At 56.7% G+C, this 24086-nt stretch overlaps 2 protein-coding genes across 11 annotated transcripts in view; both read right to left on the reverse strand.

The window, feature by feature from the left end:
* The window catches only part of MROH1 (maestro heat like repeat family member 1), a 68423-nt gene that overhangs the window by 19464 nt on the left and 24873 nt on the right, over positions 1-24086 (reverse strand). For 8 of the 10 annotated variants that reach the window (XR_009498569.1, XM_059902356.1, XM_059902354.1 and 5 more), the window contains exons 8-28: positions 22523-22674; positions 21992-22132; positions 21655-21747; positions 17106-17184; positions 16766-16879; positions 12669-12742; positions 11014-11136; positions 6098-6205; positions 5819-5963; positions 5688-5728; positions 5232-5373; positions 4837-4889; positions 4224-4331; positions 3413-3532; positions 3080-3202; positions 2139-2285; positions 2020-2046; positions 982-1104; positions 772-851; positions 580-691; positions 404-499 (exon numbers count right to left, since the gene is read on the reverse strand). Coding sequence is in view for 9 of the 10 variants with exons in the window: in XM_059902356.1 (XP_059758339.1) it covers positions 404-499; positions 580-691; positions 772-851; positions 982-1104; positions 2020-2046; positions 2139-2285; positions 3080-3202; positions 3413-3532; positions 4224-4331; positions 4837-4889; positions 5232-5373; positions 5688-5728; positions 5819-5963; positions 6098-6205; positions 11014-11136; positions 12669-12742; positions 16766-16879; positions 17106-17184; positions 21655-21747; positions 21992-22132; positions 22523-22674 (2201 nt within the window). In the remaining variant the exon portion in view is untranslated. Of the gene's footprint in view, positions 1-403; positions 500-579; positions 692-771; positions 852-981; positions 1105-2019; positions 2047-2138; positions 2286-3079; positions 3203-3412; positions 3533-4223; positions 4407-4836; positions 4890-5231; positions 5374-5687; positions 5729-5818; positions 5964-6097; positions 6206-11013; positions 11137-12668; positions 12743-16765; positions 16880-17105; positions 17185-21654; positions 21748-21991; positions 22133-22522; positions 22675-24086 lie in introns of those variants that run through there. The other 2 variants (XM_059902355.1, XM_059902363.1) reach the window with 2 other exon arrangements.
* Positions 18592-21388, reverse strand: LOC132351946 (putative proline-rich protein 21). The gene is made up of 3 exons (XM_059902073.1): positions 21335-21388; positions 19929-20751; positions 18592-19857 (listed from the first exon to the last, which is right to left on the reverse strand). The coding sequence occupies exons 1-3, from the start codon at positions 21386-21388 to the stop codon at positions 19520-19522; spliced, it is 1215 nt and encodes a 404-aa protein (XP_059758056.1). The 3' UTR covers positions 18592-19519.

Genomic DNA, 24086 nt, shown 5'->3' on the forward strand with positions numbered 1-24086 from the left:
GGCCTGGCTCACGGCCATGGCCACCCAGAACAAGCCAGGCATACAGAGGGACAGGGTGTTCCTAGGAGTGGGTTGGTCCTGCCCCAGCCCACTGCGGTGCTGCAAGGGCAGGAAGCCATGCCGCAGGCCACTGCAGGCCAGTCTGCCATTGCGATGGCCCCAGAAGGTCAGGAGTGCATGTCTGGGGCACCTCAGGGTCTCTCCATCCCGGCACCATGTGATGGAGGGGAGGGGAGAACCAGCTCGGGGCCCCCATCTGGGTCGGGGACCGCACCCATCTGCATACCTGCCCAGGCAGGAGGGGGTCCCCCCGCCGCTCACAGACCGCCCCCCCTCCTTGCATAGTGCACCACACTGTCCCCATGGCGCCCCTGCCCCGGGAAAGCGCACACCCACCGCACACCTCCACCATGACCTGCAGGCCCTGGGGGGTCATGTTTCGCTGAAGGAGGCTTGTCAGTAAGTCCTTGAGGGCCTGCACGGTGTCCAGGTACAGGGGCTGGAACGAGAGAAGCGGCCGGTCCCGCCGTGACCCTGCCACCCGCGCACGGGCACCTGCAGCCGGGGCCACGCTCTTACCTCCTGGTGGCCGTCCACCCCCTCGGGCTCAGGCAGCACGGCCATAACGCCATGCAGGCAGCTGTGGATCAGGTCCGCCTGCGCCTGCCCCTCCAGCGCCGGCTCCAGGGAGCTGAGCCTCGAGTTAAGGGCCCAGCGCTCACGCAGAGGGGCCCCCCGGCCGGGCCCCCCAGCCGCCGGAGGAAAGGATACACCAGGTAAGTGCAGGCGAGCATGGCCTTCTTCCGAATGTGCGTCCTCAGGGAGTCCGGGGGCTCGGCCTTGATGAACTCCTGGGGGAGCAGCCGCCGGATGGCCCTTGGCCACAGCACCAGCTTGCCTCCCAGCCAGCCGCCCGCTCAGCCACCGCCCCTCAGCCCGCTCGGGCACGCAGGCCCCTGCCCAGGCCCCGCCGGCGCTCACCATCATCTGAGCCACCAGCTCCGGCTTCCTCAACAGCTGGAACGAGCTGCCGCGGGAGCTGCTGCAGATGGCCTGGCTGGCCATGCACACGCTCCGCGCGAGGCACAGCCTCAGGGCCGGGTCCTGCGGGGACGCGGGGCGGGGCTGCGGGGAGGCACCAAGGCCCGAGGCGGCAGCCGCTCCCTCTAGGCCCGTGGGGCTGAGCCAGGACGGGGGCTGCCCACAGCAGCGAGGCCAGACCACCGGCCCGCTCTTCCCGCCAAAGCCAGAAACGCCCCCCTCCACTCTGGGGCTCTTGGCCAGCCCTCCACATGGGCCACGGAGGGTCTGTGAGGGAACCCGGGGCCCTCGGCTGTGTGCCCGGCCTGGGCCTGGGGGGCCCCGGGTCACAGCCCCGGGCAGACGCCGTAGGCAGACGCCCGCTCCATCCACCAGTGGGGTGGCTGGAGGTGCCCCCAAGGTGGAGGGGAACCTGCTGCCCAAGAAGAGCCCCGGCAGCGGGGGGCTGCCCCCCACTCAGTCAGAGCGACCCCTCTCAGCACAGCCCCGCCGCCCGGCTGGCGCAGGGGAGCCGGGGCGGAGGGGCTGCTCCTTCAGGGGAGACCCAGCCGCTCCAGAGGGGGCTGCCAGGTTAGTGCCGCAGAGTCCAGAGGGAAACACGTTAGTGAGGCCAGAGGCCACTGTCACTGGCTGCAGAACTCACCCCTCCCCGGCGCTGGCCAAGAGGGCAGCCGTGAGCGTCAGGGAGCAGAGCCAGGAGAGGGGCTGCGGCCGAGGCCCCGCGCCCAGCCTGCGAGCCCTCACCTCCCCCTCCTTCCCACCCGCCGTCCGGGGCCTGGGCCAGAGAAGGAGCTCCTGGGCCCCCGTTCTGCTCCGAGGCGGTGGGGACAGGCCCCGGAGGGGTGTCCCGAATGCTCTGCCCTTGGACTGGGACCAGGAAGCCCCAGTGAGCACCCCTGGCTGCCGCCCCGGAAGCTCACGGCCCCGCCCGAAGGCGAGAGGAAAGCAGAGCTCCCACTCCACTCCTGCACACTGTACCTTGGTCTCTACCTTTATCCCCAGAACCTGAACGACAGAGGTGACATGAGTTAGCGCGTGAGGCCCCAGTGGCGGCACCCCTCCCTCTCTCCCTCCCCGCGACACGGCCGGGCACCCACCTTGGTGCTGAAGCACTGGGACATGTTCCGGAAGATGTCCGACTCCACCCTGGCCAGCAGCAGCTCGCGGGGGGCCCGCGCTGCCACGTGCCCGTAGCACAGGATCAGCGTGCTCTTCACTTTCTCCACCTCGTTCTCACTCCGATCCTGAGAGGCCGGAGGCTTCAGCAGGGCTCTGTGACACAATCACCCCCCCACCCCCGCCAGCAGCCGAGCACTCCGACCCCACGTGTGTGGGAAGAAGGGCACAGCTGGTCGGGAGGAAGAGAGCCCCAAGGTCGGGAACAGCAGGACGGGATAGGACTGGGCAGGCTCGGGCCTGCTGGGGACCAAGGGGCAGAGGGGAAAGGACGCAGCAGGGGACCAAGGTGGGAGGGGCAAGCAGGAGGAAGAGCTGGGGGGCTGAGAGCAAGGGAAGGGCCAGAGGTGGGGTCCCTGCCTTCGCTTGGTGGCTGCCCAGGAGCCCCCCTCCGTCCTCAGGGCCTGTTCACACTACACAGCCCTGAGATTCTGTCACCGGCTGACCCAGGCACAGGGAGACTGAAAACCTAGGGGCAGGGCTGGGGTGGAGGCCTACAGCGGGGGTCCAGCCCCCAGTGGGGCTTCAGCGAGCACGCAGCCTCCACTGGCCACCAGGGGGCAGAGGATGCACAGATAGGCGGTGGGAGAGGAAGGTGGCCGCCCCCATCCCTGCTGCCCAGAGCCCCCTCTCACTGCCCCAGTCACCAGCTGGGAGGGAGCCCTCATCCGCCAGCCCCGCCCACGACCGGATGCCAGCTCCCTGACCCACCCCCAACGTGCGAGGCACCAAAGCCCAGGAGGCGCCAGGACCAACCCTCCACCCCACAGAACCTCAAAATGCAGGGTACCACGGCTAAGACAAAATCACAGGCCAGGCCCACCCCAGACCTCCCCTTCAGCTGTCAGCCTGACCTTTGTACCTTAAAAATGTTGAAAATGCCGGCAGATTTTCTGAACACATCTGACTTTACAAAGTCCTCCAGCTGGGCCAGGGTGTCATCCAGGTGGGAGCTGGCACAGATCCCAAAGCAACAGGCAAGGCCCTGGGGAGGTACACAGGTGCACTCACACCTGGGCAAGGTCGGGGACGGAGAGGAGTACACATGCATGCGCACACCATCCAGTGCGTCTGTGCACACCACACACACATACACACAGGTACACACGCTGGCTGCACGTCTGAGAGGACAGAGAGTGACCACTGCCAGCAAGCCTGCGGGCATCCGGGCCTCCCGTGGGGAAGGGGCGGCCACCTCACGCTCGCTCTCCTCCTGGTATCTGGCGGTTTCCAGCAGCTCCTGCAGATGTTTTCTCACCACCTCCTTACTTGAAGCAGCACCCAGGGTAGTTCCTATGCATTTATACAGGAAGTTCTGCAACGAAGTCAGAGAACAGGGTTGTGCCTGGCTCCCGAGTAGAGGGACGCCCAGCACTACCAAAGCGCTGCCCCTGGTGGTGCCCGCGCTGCCAGCGGACGCGGGAGCCCACGACACTGACCACCGCAAGGACCAGAGGCGTCCTGGGCGGCGTGTGAGGAGCAGGAGGGGGTGCGGAGCCGCTGCACCGCCCCGCCGTCAGCCACTACGAGGGGGCTCGCAGGCCTTCTCGCCCAGCCTCTGCCAGGACCACAGGGGCCACCAGAGACAGGCTCAGGGAGCAAGTGACACGGAACCAAGGAACAGGAACTGAGGACCATGCCCACAACACCCCGGCAGGTTGTCCTCCCACACCTCTTCCTAGCAGGGGGTCCCCCTCGCCCTGCACCTCCTCCTGGGGCGTTCCCCCCTTGCCCTGCACCTCCTCCTAGCAGGGGGTCCCCCTCCCCCTGCACCTCCTCCTGGGGCGTTCCCCCCTCGCCCTTCACCTCTTCCTAGCAGGGGGTCCCCCTCGCCCTGCACTTCCTCCTGGGGTGTTCCCCCCTCGCCCTGCACCTCCTCCTAGCAGGGGGTCCCCCTCGCCCTGCACCTCCTCCCGGGGCGTTCCCCCCTCGCCCTGCACCTCCTCCCGGGGCGTTCCCCCCTCGCCCTGCACCTCCTCCCTGGGCGTTCCCCCCTCGCCCTGCACCTTCTCCAGGGGCGTCCCGTTGTAGTTGGGTAGCTGCTTGCACATCTCCAGGCTCAGCTGGCAAATCCATGTGTTGTCAGACACAACAGCCAGAGTGTCCCGAAGGAACTGCGGGCAGGAGCTCTACCAATGAGGGGCCGGAGCTCGGCCTTTCACTGGGCTGGCTGGGGAGGGACCCAATGCCTGGGGGTGTCACAGGCAGGGACCTCAGGGTCCTGTGCCATGGCTCTGAATAGCTAGATCACTTTCGAGCCCAGACAAAACAAATTCTGGGTGGTCAGGCACGCACCACAAGGGGGCACAGACAGCTCTGAGCCAAGCAGGGGAGAGGAGAGAAGGCTCCAGTGGCCAGAGCAGCTCAAAGCCCCTGTAATGTGACTCTGTCACAGCAGGGTGACAATCTGTGAGGTCAGTAGGCAGTGCTCACCCCCAGAGACACCCACCTATCCCTCTGCCCCTCCCCCAGCCACACCGCTAGGTCAAGGCAAACATCGCAACCCTGGGGAGGTGCAGTTCCCCTAGCATCTGCTGCCCCAAGCTCTCCCCACCCGGGCCAGAAAAGGCCCCTGGGTCCAAGACAGGCTACGCTCTCGCCTCCTCTCCCTTCTCTCACCGTCAGCAGCTTCTCCTCCCATTCTTTCCGTGACAGGGTTTCCTCCGTATATCCTGAAACGACCAGACCAGTCATCCGCTCAGCCCAGCAGACAGACCCACGCCCACAGGCAGGAGTGCAGTGCTCAGAGCACCGCCCCCCGCACCGCCCCCCGCCTGGCCCCGTCAACTCTAGCACAGCGGAAGGAAGGGCTGCACCCACGTCCAGTGTGCTCCCAGGTGACAACCAGCAGGGAGCATCTTGTCAGCCCCACTGTCCAGGCCCTTTCCTGAACCACAGCAGAGGCCATTTCTTCCAACTTTCAAAACCCTGGTCCCCACTGGCCGGGCTTGGTGCCGACTGGCTGAAAACACGGCATCAGAGGAGGACCGGCGCCGCCCACCTCTGGGCCTCACCGTCCAGGTGCTCCAGCAGCAGGGGGATGGCGGTCGCCCACCGCTGACCCAGCACTGGATGGATGTCCCGGCGAAGGACGCTCAGGAGGCGCAGCGAGGCCGCCCCGCGACCGTCCCCCAGGTAGGGGCTGGAAGACACGGCCTGGAGGAGCCAGAAGTGGGTTCTCCACCGGCGCCCAGGGCCACAGCGCCCCAACGCCCCACACGAGGCCAAGCACGGCCACCCAGGTGGGGCAAGAAGCCCCCAGAGACGCAGCTCCCCAAAACCCCGCCTGGAGCACCTGACAGTCCCCACTGCGAGACAGTGTCCTTCTCACAGCAGTGACAGGGTGAGGACGGGGACAAAGGAGAGGGCCCACTCCTCCCCGACATCCCCGGCGTGCGCGGCTGCCCAGCGGCCACCTGCCTGGGGAGGTGGTGCTTCTGGGAAAGCACGCCCCCCAGCGCACTGCTTACCAGGAGCCTGGTGGTCATGGCGTAGGGAGATGGAAGGGTCGCTGCGGGGGAGACAGACGTGCAACACTCAGGGCCGCCCGCGCCCTGGGGTCAAGGTGGGCTGGGGGTCCGGGCCAGGGCCGGGGGCGCACCGTTGCCGTTGTACTGAATGAGGAGGGCGTGGGCCCCCGCCTCCTGCCTCTTCTGGGCCAGGTGCACGAGGCTCCTGCAGAGCGGGGTCAGCGCCCCGGTGAAGCGCACGGGGACGAGGAACTCGAGCAGGTACGGCCAGAGGACCTGGGGGCAGCAGCACGGGGGTCTGCAGGCACACGCAGCCTCCCTGCACCCGCTCCTGGGTGTGCGGGCAGCAGACCCCCAGGCCGAGGGCTCAGGAGGGGCGCGGTGGGTCCCAGGGGGTGGGCGGCACTCACGTCGCCCATCCTGTCCACGGTGGTGCTGATCAGGTAGAGGGTGCTGACACTGATGGCCCGCACGCTGTCTGCCGCCGGGGCCTCGCTGTCGGCGCCCAGCTTCTGAGGCTGCCGGAGGGGAGGGCGGAGTGTGTGCTCTCTGCTCTCCAGGTTACACCGTCGTGGGCTCCGGCCCTGAGGAGACGGCCTGAGCGAAGCAGGACAGACCCTGCCCAGCCCTCACTGAGGGGACGCCCATGTCACCCGTCACGGGCAGGAAGCTCACTCTGCACTAAAATCGCCCAAGGAAGCCGGCTCAGCAGGCTTGGTTCAGCCACCAGAACAGAGGGAACCGTGACTCCGTCCTGATGGGCAATGCCGATGTCCCCAGAAACCGGAGGCCCTTTGTGGACCTGATAATCGGCGAGAAAACGGCATTTTCTACAAAGAACAGAGACAAGCTCTGGAACCCGATGGGCCAGTGGCTTCTCTCAGACCTGAGGAGACAGTGCTCCAGGGCCCGGCTCCCTGGGAACCTTCCATGCGGAAAAGGACTCTGCTCTCCAAACACTCTGAGTCTTCAACTCATGCTCTGAAATACCAAACAGCAAACACTGAAAACCAAGAGAAACTGGGAAAACTGCAATGACTGTAGGAGACATTTAACACCTCTCCCTGAGAAATCAAAGATGGAGTAGAAAAAATAGAGGTATTTAATAGGGCCTAAACAGCAATTTTTAAAGCATGCTCTAAAAATACAGATAAGTCTTAATACCAAATACACACAAACAACTTTTAAAGTCTGACCACCTATTAGGCTAAAAAGAAGATCTCAACAAACTCTTAGAAGCAAAAATAAACCTGGCCAGATTCAATGTAGAGAACGCAATAAAATTACAAACCCACAGTAGCCACGAAAAGCAAATCACCTAGAAAACTTTAAAAATCCTAAAAGAAACTTTGGGTTAATAAAGAATCCACACAGAAACTGCAAACTATCCAATAGTAAACACTGAGGACACATACAAAGCCCAACAAAAGCAGAACTATTAGGACACATAGACCAAGAACATAAACTTAACCTGAAAAACATACTATAGGTGGGAAAATAGTAATATGAACCAAGAACAAGAAAAACATGTGAAAGAGTGTAACAGTTAAATACAGAATTTGATTCAAGAAATTAATAGTGAAATGGTTGCTGTTAAGAAAGAAATTACTGACTTGGAAGAACAGATTGAAGACTTCAAGGAAACGAAAAAGAAAGATATTAAAGAAGTGCTAACATTCAGATAACAGAAGCGCTGGAATGAGAGAGATAAAAATGGAGAGCAAGAAAAAATTAAAGAGATAAAGGAGACAAATTCCCCTCAGAAATAAAAGATAAAAAGAGCTCATCTGAAAAGTGTCCACAGAGCTAGAGGTAAGGACAGGTCAGGTGAGCCTGGAACATCTTCTTGTGCCAGAAAACAAGGAAAGGCTCACTCAAAAAATGATGGAGACGTGCCTCGCCTCAAGGACACAGGAACCCCCTCCACAGGGGCTCCCACAGGCCAAACTCAGAACAATTTGACCACCAAAACCAATGACAGAAATGCATGAAAGAGTAACCCATGAATCCACACTGAGATGTTATATATGAACATAAAAATAGCAAAAAGCTCTTTGTCACAACAAAAGGCCAAAAAAATAAGTATAGAAAATTAATGGAGTTAGAAAATGAACAACTGATGCTAAAACTGGTAGGGAAAACTTTGATCAGCAAGTTATCAAAGTTTACACATGTTGTAACATGTGTCCAAATCTCCCTCCTTTTTAAGGTTGAGTGACATTCTACTATATAGGTAGAGCAGACTGTGTTTACCCAGTCATCCCTTGATGGACACTTGGGCTGCTTCTACCTCTTGGCTATCGTGAATGACGCTGCTACAAACATGGGTGTGCAAGTATCTCTTCAAGATCCCGTTTTCATTTCTTTTGGGTAAATACCCAGAAGTGGAATTGCCAGATCATATGGTAACTCTGTTTTTAATTGTTTGAAGACCCGCCATACTCTCTTCCACAGCACCTGAAACATTTTACATCTGGGAACTCGTCTTTTGAAACTTCCCTAAGTGAGAAGTAAGACTGTTTTGGCTGCCTGAGCACTGAACACGGGCTCCCCTGGGAGTCTGGTATTTTGCTGGCTGTGGCAGAAGATGCCTACCTCCAGTAACAAGCTTGACTCAGGCTGTCAGATGGGCTTCCCTGGGCTGCACCTCTCTGATGCAGGAGGGAGTGTGCTCTGTGTGGCCCCTCCCGGGAGCACACAGGAAACGTGCACATGGATTTTAGCTGCGAGTACAGTTACCTCTGAGTCCTACAAGTCCTTCTAGTGAAGCACCAAGCATGCAGGTGGCCTTAGGACCCTTTACCCAGAGACAAACCATCAAAGCTTACTCAAGAAAACAGATAACCTAAATAGTTCTTTGTCTATGAAACAATTCACGGTTAAAAGGTTTTCAACAAAGAAACCTCCAGGCCTATGTAGTTCCACTGACGGATTCTACCAAAGATTTAAGGAAAAAATACCAAATCTTCACAAACTCTTCCATAAGTTAGAAGAGGAGGGGACATGTCCAAACTCACCTAATGAAGGATCACCAGAGAGAGACATTACAGGAAAGTATAGGCCAATAACCCTCTTGAAGAGGTGCAAAATCTCTCAACAAAGTATCAGGAAATCAAATCCAGCAATATATTAAAAGCATTATAAATCATGACCAAGTGTCATTTATCTTGGCAGTGCAAGGAATTCAATACCTAAAAAGCAATCATTTATGTCCATTTCAAATTCAAAAGAATTGAAAGCAGAATCTTTAATATTAAAAGACTGAATGTGTTCCCCTTAGAATGGAAACAAAGCAAGGATGTCTGCGCTCATCACTTGTATTCAGCATTGTAATGGAGATTCTAACCAAGGCAATAAGGCCAGAAAAAGAAATAAAAGCCATTCAGATTGGAAAGGAAGATTGAGCTGTCTATTGGAAAACATGACATTCCATGTAGAAGATCTCAAAGAATCTATAAAAAGTAAGGACACAAGATACAAGGTCAACATGTAAAAATCAACTGTATTTCTACACACTAGCAATGAACAATTGGAAATTGAAATTAACAAAACTATACTATTACAATAGCACTAAAAACATAGTTACAGATCTAACAAAATATGTGCAGAATCTATATGCTTAAAATTACGAAGTACTGACGAAAGAAATCAAAGATGACCTAAGTAAATGTAATGCACCATTTTCATAGATGGGAAGACAACATCAATTCATCAAAAGATATCAATTCTTCCCAAAGAGTCTACAGATTCAACACAATCCCAGTCAAAATTATAGTAGGTGGGCTTCCCTGGTGGCACAGTGGTTAAGAATCCGCCTGCCAATGCAGGGGACACGGGTTCGAGCCCTGGTCTGGGAAGATCCCACATGCCGTGAAGCAACTAAGCCCGTGCACCACAGCTACTGAGCCTGCGCTTTAGAGCCTGTGAGCCACAACTCCTAAGCCCGTGCGCCAAAACTACTGAAGCCCGCGCGCCACAACTACTGAAGCCCGCGCGCCTAGAGCCCGTGCTCTGCAATGAGAAGCCACTGCAATGAGAAGCCCGTGCACCGCAACGAAGAGTAGCCCCCACTCGCCGCAACTAGAGAAAGCCCGCGTGCAGCAATGAAGACCCAACACAGCCAAAAATAAAAACAAATAAATAAAATTCTAATAGGTTTATTTTTGTAGAAATCAACAAGATGATTCTAAAATGTATATGGATAAGTGAAGGAACTATAATAGCCAAAAGAATTAGAAAAGAAGACTGAAGTTAGAGGACTCATGCTACTTTGCTCCAGAATTTACTGTAAAGCTTCAGGCAAGACAGTGTGGTCCCGACAAAAGGACAGACGCAGACCAGTGGAGCAAAACAGAGTCCACAAAGTCACTTGATTTTGACAAAGATGCAAAGGCAACTCATCCACGTGGAAAGAAGAGTCTTTTCAGCAGATGGTGCTAGGACAACTGCACATCCACGTGCAAAATAATGAGCCTGAACAACCACACCTCACATTAAATAAAATTAACTTAAAATGGATCACAAATCTATATGTAAAACCTCGAAGTTAAAACTTCTAGAAGAAAACACAGGAGAACATCTTTGTGACCTTTGGTTGAGAGAGGATTTACTAGCTAGAACACCAAAAGCAAGAGCTATAAATAAAAACCTGATAAAGTGGACTTCTAAAATATTAAAACATCTGCTTTTTGAAAGACATTGTTAAGAAAATAAAAAGATAAGTATGACGCAACAGACTTGTCAGAAAATATTTACAAACCATAAATCTGATAAAGGACTTGCATCCAAAATATATAAAGAACACTCCGTACTCAATAATAAGAAAGTAAACAACTCAAAAATAGGCAAAAGCTGTGAACAGACACTTGAGGAAGACATGGGGATGGCAAACATTGGTCGTTGGTGAGATGCCAGCCTGTCAGGACAGCTTGAGAAACAAACAGCCCGGACCCGAGCCTGCAAGTGCCCACAGGGCCTCTCATGTGCTGCTGCTGGGGCCATGAGATGGCACAGCCGCTTCAGAAAACCGTTTGGAAATTTCTTATGAAATTAAATGCACACTTTCCATTCGTGCTTACCCAGGTGTACAAACGCATGCTCCCACAGAAACCTGTACCCACACGGTCACAGTGGCTTTTTTCGTAACTGCCACACTGCAAACAACTAGAGTCTCCTTCCTCTAGAGAGTGGATAACAGACTGGCACGTCCATACCACGGAATGCTACTCAGCGGTAAGACAACAAATCACTGGCACATGTGACAACGCCCCCGACGGAGGTGGGGAATGAGGGGCCCAGGAGCAGGAGGGTGAGGCGGCGCCCTTACCTCCGCCTCGGGGGGCAGCGCGCACTGCTGCACGATGTACTCGATCATGGCCTCGCCTCCAGGCTGCTCCAGGTAGCCGTGATGGGCCATGGCACTGATCACCTGCACCACGGCCCGCTTCACCTGCCCGGACCGAGGGAGAGCGGCAAGGGCCTCAGAGGAGCGCCGGACAGCACGACGACCCAGCTGGGCGATGGAATCTCACCCTTCCCTCTGCCTGCGCCTGTACCTGCCCCCACCTTCTCCCCAGACCCCTGCTACGAAGGCCAGCCTGCGGCCACGCTCACATCCCCAGGGGAAGGCCTCTTCCTCCTCTTTCCCCCAGCCCCTCCCCTCCCGGGCACCAGCCCTGCTGCTCTCTGGCTCCCGACGCGGGCCGGCGCCTCCTTGGGCATCTCCCGACCCCGTTTTGCCCTTCTGGGCAAGGTCCCCGAGTCTGCACTTGTCACCCAAACACTCCTGAGAGTTCTGAGCCTGCTGTCCAGCCCCTTTGAGAACTCTGTCTGGCGGCTCCAAGGAATGGCTGTGCCGCCGCAGCCGGAAACAGCGCCCTCTCCCCGGGGCGGCGCCTCCTCCAGGGCCTCCCGCTCCCACGCCGCATCCAGACAGCGGCCCGATGCCCCTCCTTGGGGACCCTCCCCTGTGTCCCGGTGACGCCTCTCCGCCCCCGGATCTCAGGTCGCACATCGCTGCCCTGTGCCCCCAACTACACGTGTGTTCTGAGTGACCGTGGGGCTGACAGGTCTGGAGGGAGTGAGCGATGTGGGAGCACGAGGGCCGCTCAGGCTGAGTGCGTCTGGCCACGGACACTGTTGACGGCACGCGGTGTGGCCCCCTGGGGGTGACCCAGGGCACGGGGGCCCTGAAACAGATGCAGGTGGTTTGGGGTCCATTTCAGTAGCTTCTAAAACTCTCACAGAAGGTCCCAAGAACAGGGTGCCAGGATGAGCGCAAAGGCCGGGGCAGCCCCAGGACACAGCTGAGGGGCCCTGCTGCCGCTGAGCCCGAGGAGGGAGGATCAGCCCTGCCCTCGGCTCTGGGCGTCGCCCCCAAGCCCTTGGATGTCCCCGCTGAGCCCCGGGTCCTCGTTTCCCTGAGGCTTCGGCCACGCTGAATCACCTAACCATGTGATGGTTGAGGGTGGGGGCTTCGGGCCAGGAGGGGCTGGACGCTGAGGTCTCCGTGACAGAGGACCAACAGAGACCCCAGACACGAGGCTGGGGGCTTCCCTGGGGGGCAGCTGGCACAGCACTGCCAGGGAGCCCAGGCTGCCCACGGCTCCGCAGGGAGAGGAGAACAGCGGTCCGACTTTGGAGCCTCCTGGGCCTGCCCCTTGTGCCTCTTCTGTGGCTGAGGTTAGTCTGCGTCTTTTTGGTGTAATAAACCATAACGTGGGTATGACGACTCTTGTGCGCTTGGGGGTTCTTCTAGAGAACGATTGAACCCCAGGGTGGTTTGGGGGACCGCTTCCTAACTTCATACTTGGTTAACTGCATCAGGAGGAAGCTGGGGGTCCCAGACACACAGCTTGGCAGGTGCCCAGGCCTGCACGCGCCCACTGAGGTCTGGCCTGGCTGAGAGGTGGCTGCCGGGTCAGTGGCGGCCACACTGCCCGCAGCTGCTCACGGCGGAGCTAGGGCTGCCCGCTGACTTACCTTGCTATTGGTATCCAGAAGAGGAAGCTTCATGGAGGAGAGAATAAAGGGTTGCTTGACTTCCATCTGAGCAGCTGCAGGAAACAGACAGATGGCTCAGTCTGCCCCCCACCACAAGGCCCAAGACCACATTGCCGGGGTTCTGGCCTCAGTGTGGCCCTCCACGTGGCAGGAGGAGGAGACCGCACACGCACAAGCCCACCCATTTCTCTCCGGCGGGCGGGAGGGGGAAATGACCTTTTTCAGCAAATAACATTATTTCACCCAATTAAAAAGCTAGGAGGTTGGTGGTTTAGGGCAGCAGAGAAAGAGCGGGCTGAGCAGGTATCCCAGTTCAAGTGCAAGGGTCAGGGGGTCTCCTGGGGCATCAGAATCACAGCAGGCTCGTTAAGCACCACCAGCCGCCGTCCCCTCTCCCCACTCCAACCTGCAGGCCCGGGTGGGCTCAGGCATTCACTTTTCACACACTCCCCGGTGAGCTGGCGCTGCCGGTCTGAGGACCCCACTTTGAGAACCAGCAGTATAACCCTTCCTTTCCTGATACTTATTTAATTTTTTTGAGGGGGGGGCCTGCACCACGCCGCATGTGGGATCTTGGTTCCCCGACCAGGGATCGAACCTGGACCCTCGGCAGTGAGGGCGCGGAGTCCTAACCACTGGACCGCCGGGGAAGTCGCATTCAGATATTTAAATGGGGGTGAAAAGTGACTATCAAGAAGTGGTCATGAGATTAATAAAAATAAATACAAAGAGGGACCTCCCTGGCGGACCAGCAGTTAGGACTCCATGCTCTCACTGCTGAGGGCCCGGGTTTGATCCCTGGTTGGGAACTAAGATCCTGCAAGCCACATGGCGTGGTCAAAAAAAATTTTTTTTAATGAAAACAGAGACTGGGAGCACAGTGATGGCGCTGTCATTCCAAGGCCAGCCCCAGGGGAGGGGTGTGTCCTGATCCCACCTCTCACGGGGAACTGGAGGCTGGGGCAAGAAATATACACCATGAGCTTAGTTCATCATCAAAGGACTTAGAACTTGAAGAAGTCTCCCCACTCCCCGGAGATGACACAATTTGAGCTCCAATAATGGTAATAACTATAGATAACAAATAAGGACCTACTGTCTAGCACAGGGAACTCTACTCAGTGCTCTGTGGTGACCTAGATGGGAATATAATCTAAAAAATAGGGGATATACGGATACGTGTGGCTGATTCACTTTGCTGTACAGCAGAATCTAAAATGACACTGTAAATCAACTATACTCCAATAAAAATTAATTTAAAAAATAATGGTAATAACTGCAATGAACTGAAATTTCTCGAACATGTTTGAATTCATGAGTCCCTATGATATTTTTAAAGAGCAATGGTCACCTTTAGAAGATGATAGGGGACCAGTGTATTATCTTGAAAACTGACCAAACAAAGGAGCCAACAGCTGAGCCTGCAGTTCCTACATGAGCCACACTTCTGCGTGGCTGAGTGGCAGGTGAAGAGCATCTCTTCATCAAGGCACCCAGCGAACCGGCGCAGCACCAGCCGTGCCCCAGGCGGCGAGCGTCAGTGCTGCCGAGGCCGCCCGGTACACACTGTGCCCCCTACAGCCTTGCCAAAGGGACTCGACTGGAGTCTGAGTTCTTGCCAATTTGCAAGAAATCCAGACGGACGAGAAAACCTCAATCTGCACCTCAAGAACACAGCCCGCCAAGCTGACCGTGTGAAACTCCACAGGTCCAATGGCCTAGGCTCTTCCACGGATAAATTACAAGAGAAAGAAAAGAGCACAGGAAACCTGCGGTTTAAAAGGGACTGAAATGTGGGGAGTGTTGTTTAGTGGGGACAGAGTTTCAGGTTTGCAGGATGAAAAGGGTCCTGGAGGCGGCTGCACAGCGATGTGAATGTCCTTAACGCTGCTGAGTGCACACCTACAACGATGAGCATGGAAAATTTTATGTTATGTGTATTTTACCACAATTGTAAACAAGCAAATGAAACCACCAAGGGCCAAGCCCCCCAAAAGGGAGAGATTTAAATATGTATATATATATAATTTTTAAAAATTTTACTTTTTTCCTGAAGTAGAGTTTACTTACAGTGTTGCTGGTGTTCAGCAAAGTGATTCAGTTATACATATACGTATCTTTTTTTTTTTTTTTTTGACTGCATTGCGTTCGTTGCTGCGCGCAGGCTTTCTCTAGCTGTGGTGATCAGGGGCTACTCTTCCCTGCGGTGCACGGGCTTCTCATTGCAGTGGCTTCTCTTGTTGTGGAGCACGGGCTCTAGGTGTGTGGGCTTCAGTAGTTGTGGCTCGCGGCCTCTAGAGCGCAGGCTCAGTAGTTGTGGTGCACGGGCTTAGTTGCTCCGCAGCACGTGGGATCTTCCCGGACCAGGGCTCGAACCCGTGTCCCCTGCATCGGCAGGCGGGTTCTTAACCACTGTGCCACCAGGGAAGCCCTATGTATCTATTCTTTTTCAGATTGTTTTCCATTATAGTTTATGACAAGATACTGAGTATAGTTCCCTGTGCTATACAGTAGGACCTTGTTGTTTATCTATTTTATATATAGTAGTATGTATCTGTTAATCCCAAACTCCTAATTTATCTCTTCCCCCCAATTTTCCCCTTTGGTAACAAGTTTATTTTCTGTCTGTATGTTTCTATTTTGTAAATAAGTTCATTTGTGTCATATTTTAGATTCCACATAAAAGTGATATATTGCATATGTCTTCTTCTTTCTGACTTACTTCACTTAATATGATAATCTCTAGGTCCATCCATGTTGCTGCAATGGCATTATTTCATTCTTTTTATGGCCGAGTAGCATTCCATTTTTTATATGTACCACGTCTTTCTTTTGGCCACGCTGCGTGGCTTGCAGCATCTTAGTTCCCTGAGCAGGGATTAAACCCGGGGCCTGGGCAGTGAGAGCACCGAGTCCTAACCATATATACGTATCTACACTTACGGCCAGAGAAAGAACTTAAAGGAAAAAATGAAAGACAAGTGGATATGAAGTGACTTTGGAACATCATCGCGAGAGAAGAATTAACAAAGGAAAGGCAAGCGAGGCTGACTGCGTAAAAAACGTTCAGCGCCACTAATGACCACGAACAGCAGATCAGAGAGGAAGCGAAGGCCCGGCCGAGGCCCAGACGAGGCCCGCAGGCACCTGGGCTCCCGAGGGCGCTGTGGCGGGTGAGAGGCCTTGCTCTCTGTCCCAGCAACACCCTTCCCCAGGGAGCCAGCAGGCCACCAGCCACGTGCTCCTGGGCTCACGGCAGGACCCGGCCCCGCCCACCAAGTGCTGCCCCCTCACTCCCCAAACCCGAGAGCTGCCAAGTGCACAGGCGCCACCTGGTCCACACGCTTGTTCCACAGAGGGTCAGACAGAGAACACTTAGGCTTCCAGGGCCACAAGTGGTCTCCGTCACATTCTTCTTTGTTTGCTTGTACAACCCGTTGCCATGTGAAAACCACTCTCGGCTCACGGGCTGTACAAAAGCAGGCTGCAGGCCTGATGTGGCCCACGGCCATGGCCACGGTTTAGCAACCAAGACTCACCGGAAAAAAACAGACTTAAGTGTGAAAACTGTTCAAGCTTATTGCTGATTAAATTAGCCTTAAAAGCAAGAAACCTGAATTCTTCCATCCAATTGTGAGGAAACCATCAGACACATGGAAATCGAGGGACTGTCTACAGAACTGGCCTCAGCTCTTCTCAAAGGTCCACATCTAAGACACAACTAAGCAACATATGCCTGTGCACAGACCCCACACTGAGCGGCAGCCGCGGCAGACAGCGTGACAGGTCAGCGGGACCCTGAGCCACCACAGCAGCGGGCACGTGGCAGCTGCCGGGCCCAGATCAGGGGCGCTGTGCCCCACTGCCTGCAGCCAGCTGGCCAGAGCAAATGTCAGTGACGGACACCTGCTGGGGGGCAGATGAGCACTATTGCTGCAACTTTGCAAAAAGTTTGGAGTTTTACAAAATAGAAAGTTGGGGAAAATATTTAAAGAATTCAAAGCAAGATGTTCCTTTTCACCTAAAAGCTGGACAATGTCTGCCTTTTCCATCTCTGCGCCACCAAGGGCACTTACCGGCCGAGTTGATGACGTGCCTCACGACCTGGAGGGTGCCCACACGGGTCCTCTCGTTGCTGGTGTCCAGCCTGGGCAGCAGGAAGGCCAGCAGGCGGTCAGGCGAACAGCAGGCTGTAGGGCAAGCGCTCGTCAAAAACTGTTCGTAACGAGCTGTCCTTCGCCCCCTGCTGGCTGTCTGCACCTCCAAGACAAGCAAGGCCCGGCGGCCAGCGAGGCCGGACGCTCGGGGCTGCGGCCCAGCCAGGCCTTGGCTGTATGCTCCCCAGAGACACAGGCGGGCAGCACACTAGACAAGGGGCCCCCCGCCCCCCAGAGCAGCCAGGCCGCGGCCTCATACCCAGCACCGTGAAGCAGCGCAGCACCTCCTTCTGGTTGCTCACCACCAGAGGGCTCGAGGACTCGACGGGCACGCAGACCTGCTCCGGGAACAGAGGGCACAGTCACAGGGGCCCAGCAAGGCCGCGGGAGGGACAGGTCCCCTGAAGATGCTGGGCCCAGGCCCCACCCCAGCCACCGCGCAGGTGCAGGTCCCTCAGGCGCTCTCTCACCTGGGTGCAGGAGCCCCTTGCCTGTGACCAGAAGCGCCCTGGGGACCTCAGCCCACAGCTTATAGTTGGCCCTCTCAAGGGAAAAGAGTCCTGGCTCCTTCTACACCCCACCCTTCCCACCACCAGCCAGGAAACAAATTCCCAAGACACATTCCTTGATGAGAAAGGAGACAGTTTCCCGCTTTCCTGGGCATGACACCCTGCGCTGGAAACCACGGACCTCTAGAATACAGAAAGCACTGGAAACCAAAATACCTGGAGTCCATTCGTTCAAAATTGTAAAAGAAAAAGAAGCTGCACTAGTAAAAGCAAAAACAGAGGCTGTTGGCAGATGTGTCTCTGGGCTCCACTGCACCTCAGCGGGTGACACTCACCGGGGGCTGAGCTCTGGGTGGCACCCCAGTACCCACTCAACCCCTCAAGGTCACAACAAAGGACACCCGCAGGGCCTCCGGGCACAGGGCTCTAAGGTGAGAAGTGACCAGCGGTGCAGGACCAGGTGAATGCCAGGCGGCTGGGCTCTGCTCCAGGCCCCCAGGGTGCTCCTTGTCACTTCCACTGCAAAGACCTAACCTGGCCATAAAAGGCACCGCGGCTTCCTGCCTGCTCCCGGGCTCACTCAGCTGCCAGCTCTGAGGATGCTCAAGCAGCCCAGGAGCAGGGAGCCGGCTTGGAAGCAGAACCCCCCACCCCCCGGGGAGCCTTCGGAAGATGCGTGACGTGACCACGCGCGAGCCTGAGCTGCTCAGGACTCCGCAGTGACTTGGAGAGAGTAAACCGCTGCTGTTTTCACATGCTAAGTTTTGGAGTGATCGGTCAAAGGGCAATAGGTAACTAGTGCAAATGGGTAGTCATCTGGAAAAAAGATAAAACTAGATTCTCACTCTTTCCCTAAAATAAACTCCAGACGGATTAAACAGTAAAAGTATAGGGGAAAATGAGAGAAGCTAAAAATTAATTGCAGAACTCGAAAGCCTTTTCCAAGTATAGCAAAAGCTGAACTGTAACATAAAAGATGGATAAATGATGGTGTAAAAACTAAATAATTTTGCATGGCAAAAAATACCATAAACAGAGCCACAGATAACGGACAAAGTAGAAACAAACATTTATACATACATGATATGAGACTATAAATAACTGCTACAGATCAATATGAAAAAAAACCCCTAAAAACCAATAGAAAAACAAAAGACATGAATGGAAAGCTCTAAGAAAAGGAAATATCACATTTTTTCTGCCTTTTCAGCTTTTATATATTTATATTTCCCGTTTAAACCCCACCCCCATCCCATAGATAATCATTGTTTGTTTTTACAGTTTTATGCAATCACTTTTATATTAAGTAAATGATATTGTGCTACATCTCTCATTTTTTTCCTCACTTTTTTCAGAGTTGTAAACTTTTTCTCCATAGAGATCTTAGGCATTCTTCGTTAGGTGAATTCCCAGATACCTTACGATAAGTTTCTGTTGCTATTGTAAATGATCATTTTTTTGTACTTTCTAGTTGGTCACTACTGATGGAGAAGAAAGCTCCTGATTTTTACAGGGTGGTCTTGTAACTGGCAACCTTGCTGAACTTAGTTCTAGTATTTGTGAACCGATTCAGTTCATATATGAGTGCATTTCTGGATGAATAAATCAACCATCCATAAAACAAACATCTACTGAGTGCTCACGAGTTAACACAGACCGGTGCTGGGACAGCAGGGAACAGAACAGAGCAAACCCTCCCCCCCACGCCTGTGCCTTCTCGCTGGGGAGACCCGAGTGGCAACCCACCCATTGCTGAGTGTATTAAGAGGAGCTCGGGGACTCGGGAAAGGCAAAGCGGGGACCAGGACGGAGGGTGGGTGGCCGGGAGAAGAGGAACGACAGGTCTGTCCTCGTTACCCCCATTTCTGTTCCTTTCCCCATTAAAACTGAGAGTGGGGCTCCTTCCTGCTCCTGACACTAGAGGAAACGTACCTGTCTCCCATTCACTATGATGTATGCGGAGGGTTTGGGTATTTAAACTTCATCAAGTTAGAGAAGTTCCTTTCTGATCCTGGTTGCTAAGAGCTTTAACGACAAATAGGTGTTGAACTTTATCAAAAGCTTTTTCTGCATTGATTGGTATCAGAGAATATTTTCAGGAATCTCGTTCCATGATGAGGTGAGCTGACAGGCCTCAGTGCCGTGCAGCCCCCCTGGCTGGGCCCTACACCCCTCGTGTACTGGGAGAGCAGTGCTGAGGGTGCAGTGCTGAGGGTACAGTGCTGGGAGAGCAGTGCTGAGGGTGCAGTGCTGAGGGTGCAGTGCTGGGAGAGCAGTGCTGAGGGTGCAGTGCTGGGAGAGCAGTGCTGAGGGTGAAGTGCTGGGAGCGCAGTGCTGAGGGTGCAGTGCTGAGGGTGCAGTGCTGGGAGAGCAGTGCTGAGGGTGCAGTGCTGGGAGCGCAGTGCTGAGTATGCAGTGCTGGGAGAGCAGTGCTGAGGGTGCAGTGCTGAGGGTGCAGTGCTGGGAGAGCAGTGCTGAGGGTGCAGTGCTGGGAGCGCAGTGCTGAGTGTGCAGTGCTGGGAGAGCAGTGCTGAGGGTGCAGTGCTGAGGGTGCAGTGCTGGGAGAGCAGTGCTGAGGGTGCAGTGCTGGGAGAGCAGTGCTGAGGGTGCAGTGCTGGGAGCGCAGTGCTGAGGGTGCAGTGCTGAGGGTGCAGTGCTGGGAGAGCAGTGCTGAGGGTGCAGTGCTGGGAGAGCAGTGCTGAGGGTGAAGTGCTGAGGGTACAGTGCTGGGAGAGCAGTGCTGAGGGTACAGTGCTGAGGGTGCAGTGCTGGGAGAGCAGTGCTGAGGGTACAGTGCTGAGGGTGCAGTGCTGGGAGAGCAGTGCTGAGGGTGCAGTGCTGGGAGATCAGTGCTGAGGGTGAAGTGCTGAGGGTACAGTGCTGGGAGAGCAGTGCTGAGGGTACAGTGCTGAGGGTGCAGTGCTGGGAGAGCAGTGCTGAGGGTACAGTGCTGGGAGAGCAGTGCTGAGGGTGAAGTGCTGGGAGCGCAGTGCTGAGGGTACAGTGCTGAGGGTGCAGTGCTGGGAGAGCAGTGCTGAGGGTGAAGTGCTGGGAGCGCAGTGCTGAGGGTGCAGTGCTGAGGGTGCAGTGCTGGGAGAGCAGTGCTGAGGGTGAAGTGCTGGGAGCGCAGTGCTGAGGGTACAGTGCTGAGGGTGAAGTGCTGGGAGAGCAGAGCTGAGGGTGCAGTGCTGAGGGTACAGTGCTGAGGGTGCAGTGCTGAGGATACGGTGCTGAGGGTGCAATGCTGGGATCACAGTTCAGGGCAATTCCCTTCACTGAGCACACGATCCTCACATCTAGCCTCACAGTAGTAGACCTAGATTTTTCTGTGTGGTCCTGATTTGGATTTGGAATCAAGACCAGCCTCAAAGAATCTATCAGGCAGCTCTGGATATCCTTTTCTCATTTCCAAGCCCACCTGTGTAGGGTGGAAATTAGCTGTCCCTCAAAAGTTTGGAAGAACGCAACCTTCAAACCACGTGGGTCCTGGGTTTGCTTTCAGAAAGGAAGGGCTTGGAATGTTGTTTCCATTTCTTTCTTGGTTTAGTCAAGTTTTCTATTTCTTCTCTGCCAATTTTGACATTTTTAAGACTTTTCTAGGAATCTATCCACTTCATACAGTTTTTCAGGTTCATTACCATTGCTCACACACTAAAATTACTATTTAATCTCTCTACCATAGCCAGACCCCCGGCCCTCGCTGGGAGCCGTCCGTGTGTGTGGCAGGTGAGGGCTCAGGCCAGCGGGTCCGGGGGGCCAGGCTGGCATGCCAGCAGGTGTGGGAGTGGAGCAGGCCCAGAGATGCCCCAGGGGGTGGGGGAGCAAAGAAGTCAGTCCACTCTCCCTGCTTCTCTTTCTCAAAGAGCCGCCTGCCCACGCTCTCTCTAGTTTTCCGCCCCTCTTCTCTCCCACTCAGAAAGTCCCATGGACGCAATGTCCCCACCAGAGCTCCCCGTGACCTCCACGCTCCTCATCTGACCTGGGGGGGCAGGGTGTGCACGGCTGAGGAGCCTCCTCGAAGCCCCTTCTCCATCAGAGCCTTCAGGACCCCTGAAGGGGGTCTCCACCTGAGCCCAGGTCCTCGGGACGCACGGCCAGTGCAGATGGCCCCAGAGCTGCCCCTGGCCTGCTGGCCGCCTGCTCCGGTCCCCACACGCCGGGGCCGTCCTGTGTCACGCGGCCCGAGCCCCCGCGCTGGGCAGACAACAGGGGGCCTAGCCCCGAGGGAAGCCTGCACTCCGGCCCCACCTCCCGCCCCCTAGCCCTCAGCAGGCCCCCCCCCCCGCGCCCCCAGCCCACCTGAGCGTGCAGGGCAGCCAGGAGCGAGTCAAGCTGGACGTCCAGCGTGCGGCTGCCCACGCTCGCGGCCGCCTCGAGGATCTGGCCCAGGCTCTGCTCGAGGAGGGAGGAGAGGGGCCGTCAGGGCCTCCTCCTGTCCCAGCCCCACCCCTGCTGGCTGCGGGAGTCTCCCAGCCCTCCGCCCTAGCGCTCGCAGGGGAGGGCCGGGACGGGGGCGCGCGGCGAGGCCAGGTGGGCCTGCTTCCCGGCTCCCGTCCGCGCCCCCCGCTGAGGCCGACTGCCTCGGGGGCCTCCCACCCCGACCCCGCGCCCCCTGCAGCTAAACTCCTGAACGCACCTTGGACACGTGGACGGTCTCGGCGTGCTTCTTGTAGAGGCCGAGGAGGCCAGGCAGGAGCTTGGGGAGCTGCTCCTCCAGCTTCTCGCTGGGCAGCAGGTGGCTCATGGGCCCCAGGGCCTCCACCACAGCGAGCCGCAGCTGGGGGGACACAGGGACAGGCGCTCACGTGCAGAACGGCCGGCAACGCCCGTCAGCCCGGGGCAGAGGTGTGCAAAGAGCCCTCCACCAAGGACCCCACAGCCGGACTCGAAGACCCGGGTTACCACGAGCGGGGGTCCTAAAGGGGCGGAGGGAGTGGGCCCAGGGGGAGAGGTCCAGCGCTGGGGCCGCAGAAAACTAGCCCTACTCTGTGAGGACCTGCGGGGCGGGGGAGGGAGGGGCACGTGTAGACAGATCTACCCCCCCCACCCCCAGAGAACCCGCAGGACAGCAGAAGAGGCCCAGGTGACTGGAGCAGTACCTCCAGGCTGGGGGTGGGAGAGGAAAGCCAGCTAGGCGAGGGCACAGGTCCCTACAGGCCGCGCATACCTTGGCTTCCCGGCTCTGCAGCCAGTGGTGGAAGAGGATGTCGTAGGCGCTGAAGATGTCAGTGGCGAAGGCGTCCTTCCTGACCGTGGGGTCGGGGGCCTGGTCCAGGTCGGCCAGGTACTCCAGGGTGCTCTCACTGAAGCGCTGCAGAGCTGTGGCGACCCAAGCGGTAAGCGGCGGCCGGCCCATGGCCGCACAGGCTCTGCGCGACACCTGCCCCTTGTAACATGCCACACCACCCGCGAGACACCCTCCGAGCACCCGGCCAAGCTCGGGACCAAAGCGCTGTGCGGGCGTGAAGGGTCCCCCAACTCGTGTGCTTCGCAGAAGCTCAGAACGTGACCTTTTTCGGAAATAGGGTCTTTGCAGATGCAATGAGTCAAGATGAGGTCACAGTGTGGGGGATGCCACTACAACAGGACCGTGTCCTCACAAGAAGAGAGATAGACACGCGGGGACAACGGAGGCACAGCTGCACTGCTGCAGCCTCGAGCCAACGCACCAGGATGCACGGGCACCTCCAGACGCCAGGGGGCCTGGAAGGTTTCTCTCCAGAGCCGCAGAGGGCGCACGGCCCTGCCAACACCCTGCTCTCGGAATCCTGGCCTCCTGAGCCTTAGAGAACACATTTCTGTTGTTTTAACCCCCCAATTTGTGGTCCTTCGTTAAGGTGGTCCAAGGAAACCAGTACAGGCACCAACCTCCCCAAAATGCCCCCAGGCCACCACGCCTGGCCCGCTCCAGTCTGCTGTGCCCACCTCTCCCCTCACAGAGACGCATGCCACGCGCTTTCAAGGGCCGCTGTGCCGGGCAGGCGTGGGCCCCCCAGGACACGTGTAGGAAGAAGACCTGGGGGCACGGTGGCGGGGTGCCGAGAGTGGGGAGCGCTGGCCTGGGGGGCTGTGTCCGTGGAAGGGACTGTGCTGTGGCCACCAGGCGGGACTCGCTTTGGTGCAGACCTGCGAGTGGTCAGCAGGGCCTGGACCCTGGGTCAAGGGAGACGATGGGGCCACAAAGGAGAGTCGGAGGCCAGGACCTGGCCATGGGGCCTGGGCAGTGGAGGGGGAGATGAGGACGGAATGGCCCAGAGAGGCGGCGGCTCCCGGCCGGGGATCCCGAGGGCAGAGCCCGGCGCCCAGGCAGGGGCTGCAGCAGCTGCCCCGGGGGTCTTTACTTGCCCCAGCTCACAACCTCAAACCTGGCCCACTTGTAAGGCTAATTTCTTACCTTGGGCTTTGCAGCCCAGCAGAAAGACTAACCCTAACCCTCCATCTACAGGAGGGCAGCCATGTTCACACGTGCTCAAGAGAGAACATAAAGAAATTCTGAAAGAAAACTACCTCCTGGGGGAAGGTTTCTGTGTCATGGGCAGCCCTTCCACTGAGGATGGGCCCCTGGAGGGTCTGGTGAGGTGGGCTCTGGTCCCCTACCCGCCACATGGCTGCTAAAACCAAGGCTTCCGGTGCCCCGAGAACCCTCAGCTCCTCTCTCAACCCCCCGCTCCTCCACGCCCCCTTCGTCCCCCCTCCTCCTTTGCCTCCTTGAGCTGTTCAGTCAGGCTGTT

Source organism: Balaenoptera ricei, chromosome 17, assembly GCF_028023285.1.
Source record: "Balaenoptera ricei isolate mBalRic1 chromosome 17, mBalRic1.hap2, whole genome shotgun sequence".
Taxonomy (NCBI): Eukaryota; Metazoa; Chordata; class Mammalia; order Artiodactyla; family Balaenopteridae; genus Balaenoptera; species Balaenoptera ricei.

What these genes read in the sequence shown, in the direction of transcription:
- LOC132351946 (XM_059902073.1), bottom strand. Translation starts at nt 21,388, where the DNA reads ATGGAGAAGGGGCTTCGAGGAGGCTCCTCAGCCGTGCACACCCTGCCC. An exon ending in TGCACACCCTGCCCCCCCAG is followed by an intron (nt 20,752 to 21,334) that starts GTCAGATGAGGA and finishes AAATGAGAAAAG; the next exon opens with GATATCCAGAGCTGCCTGAT. An exon ending in CTCCCAGCACTGCACCCTCA is followed by an intron (nt 19,858 to 19,928) that starts GCACTGCTCTCC and finishes CTGCACACTCAG; the next exon opens with CACTGCGCTCCCAGCACTGC.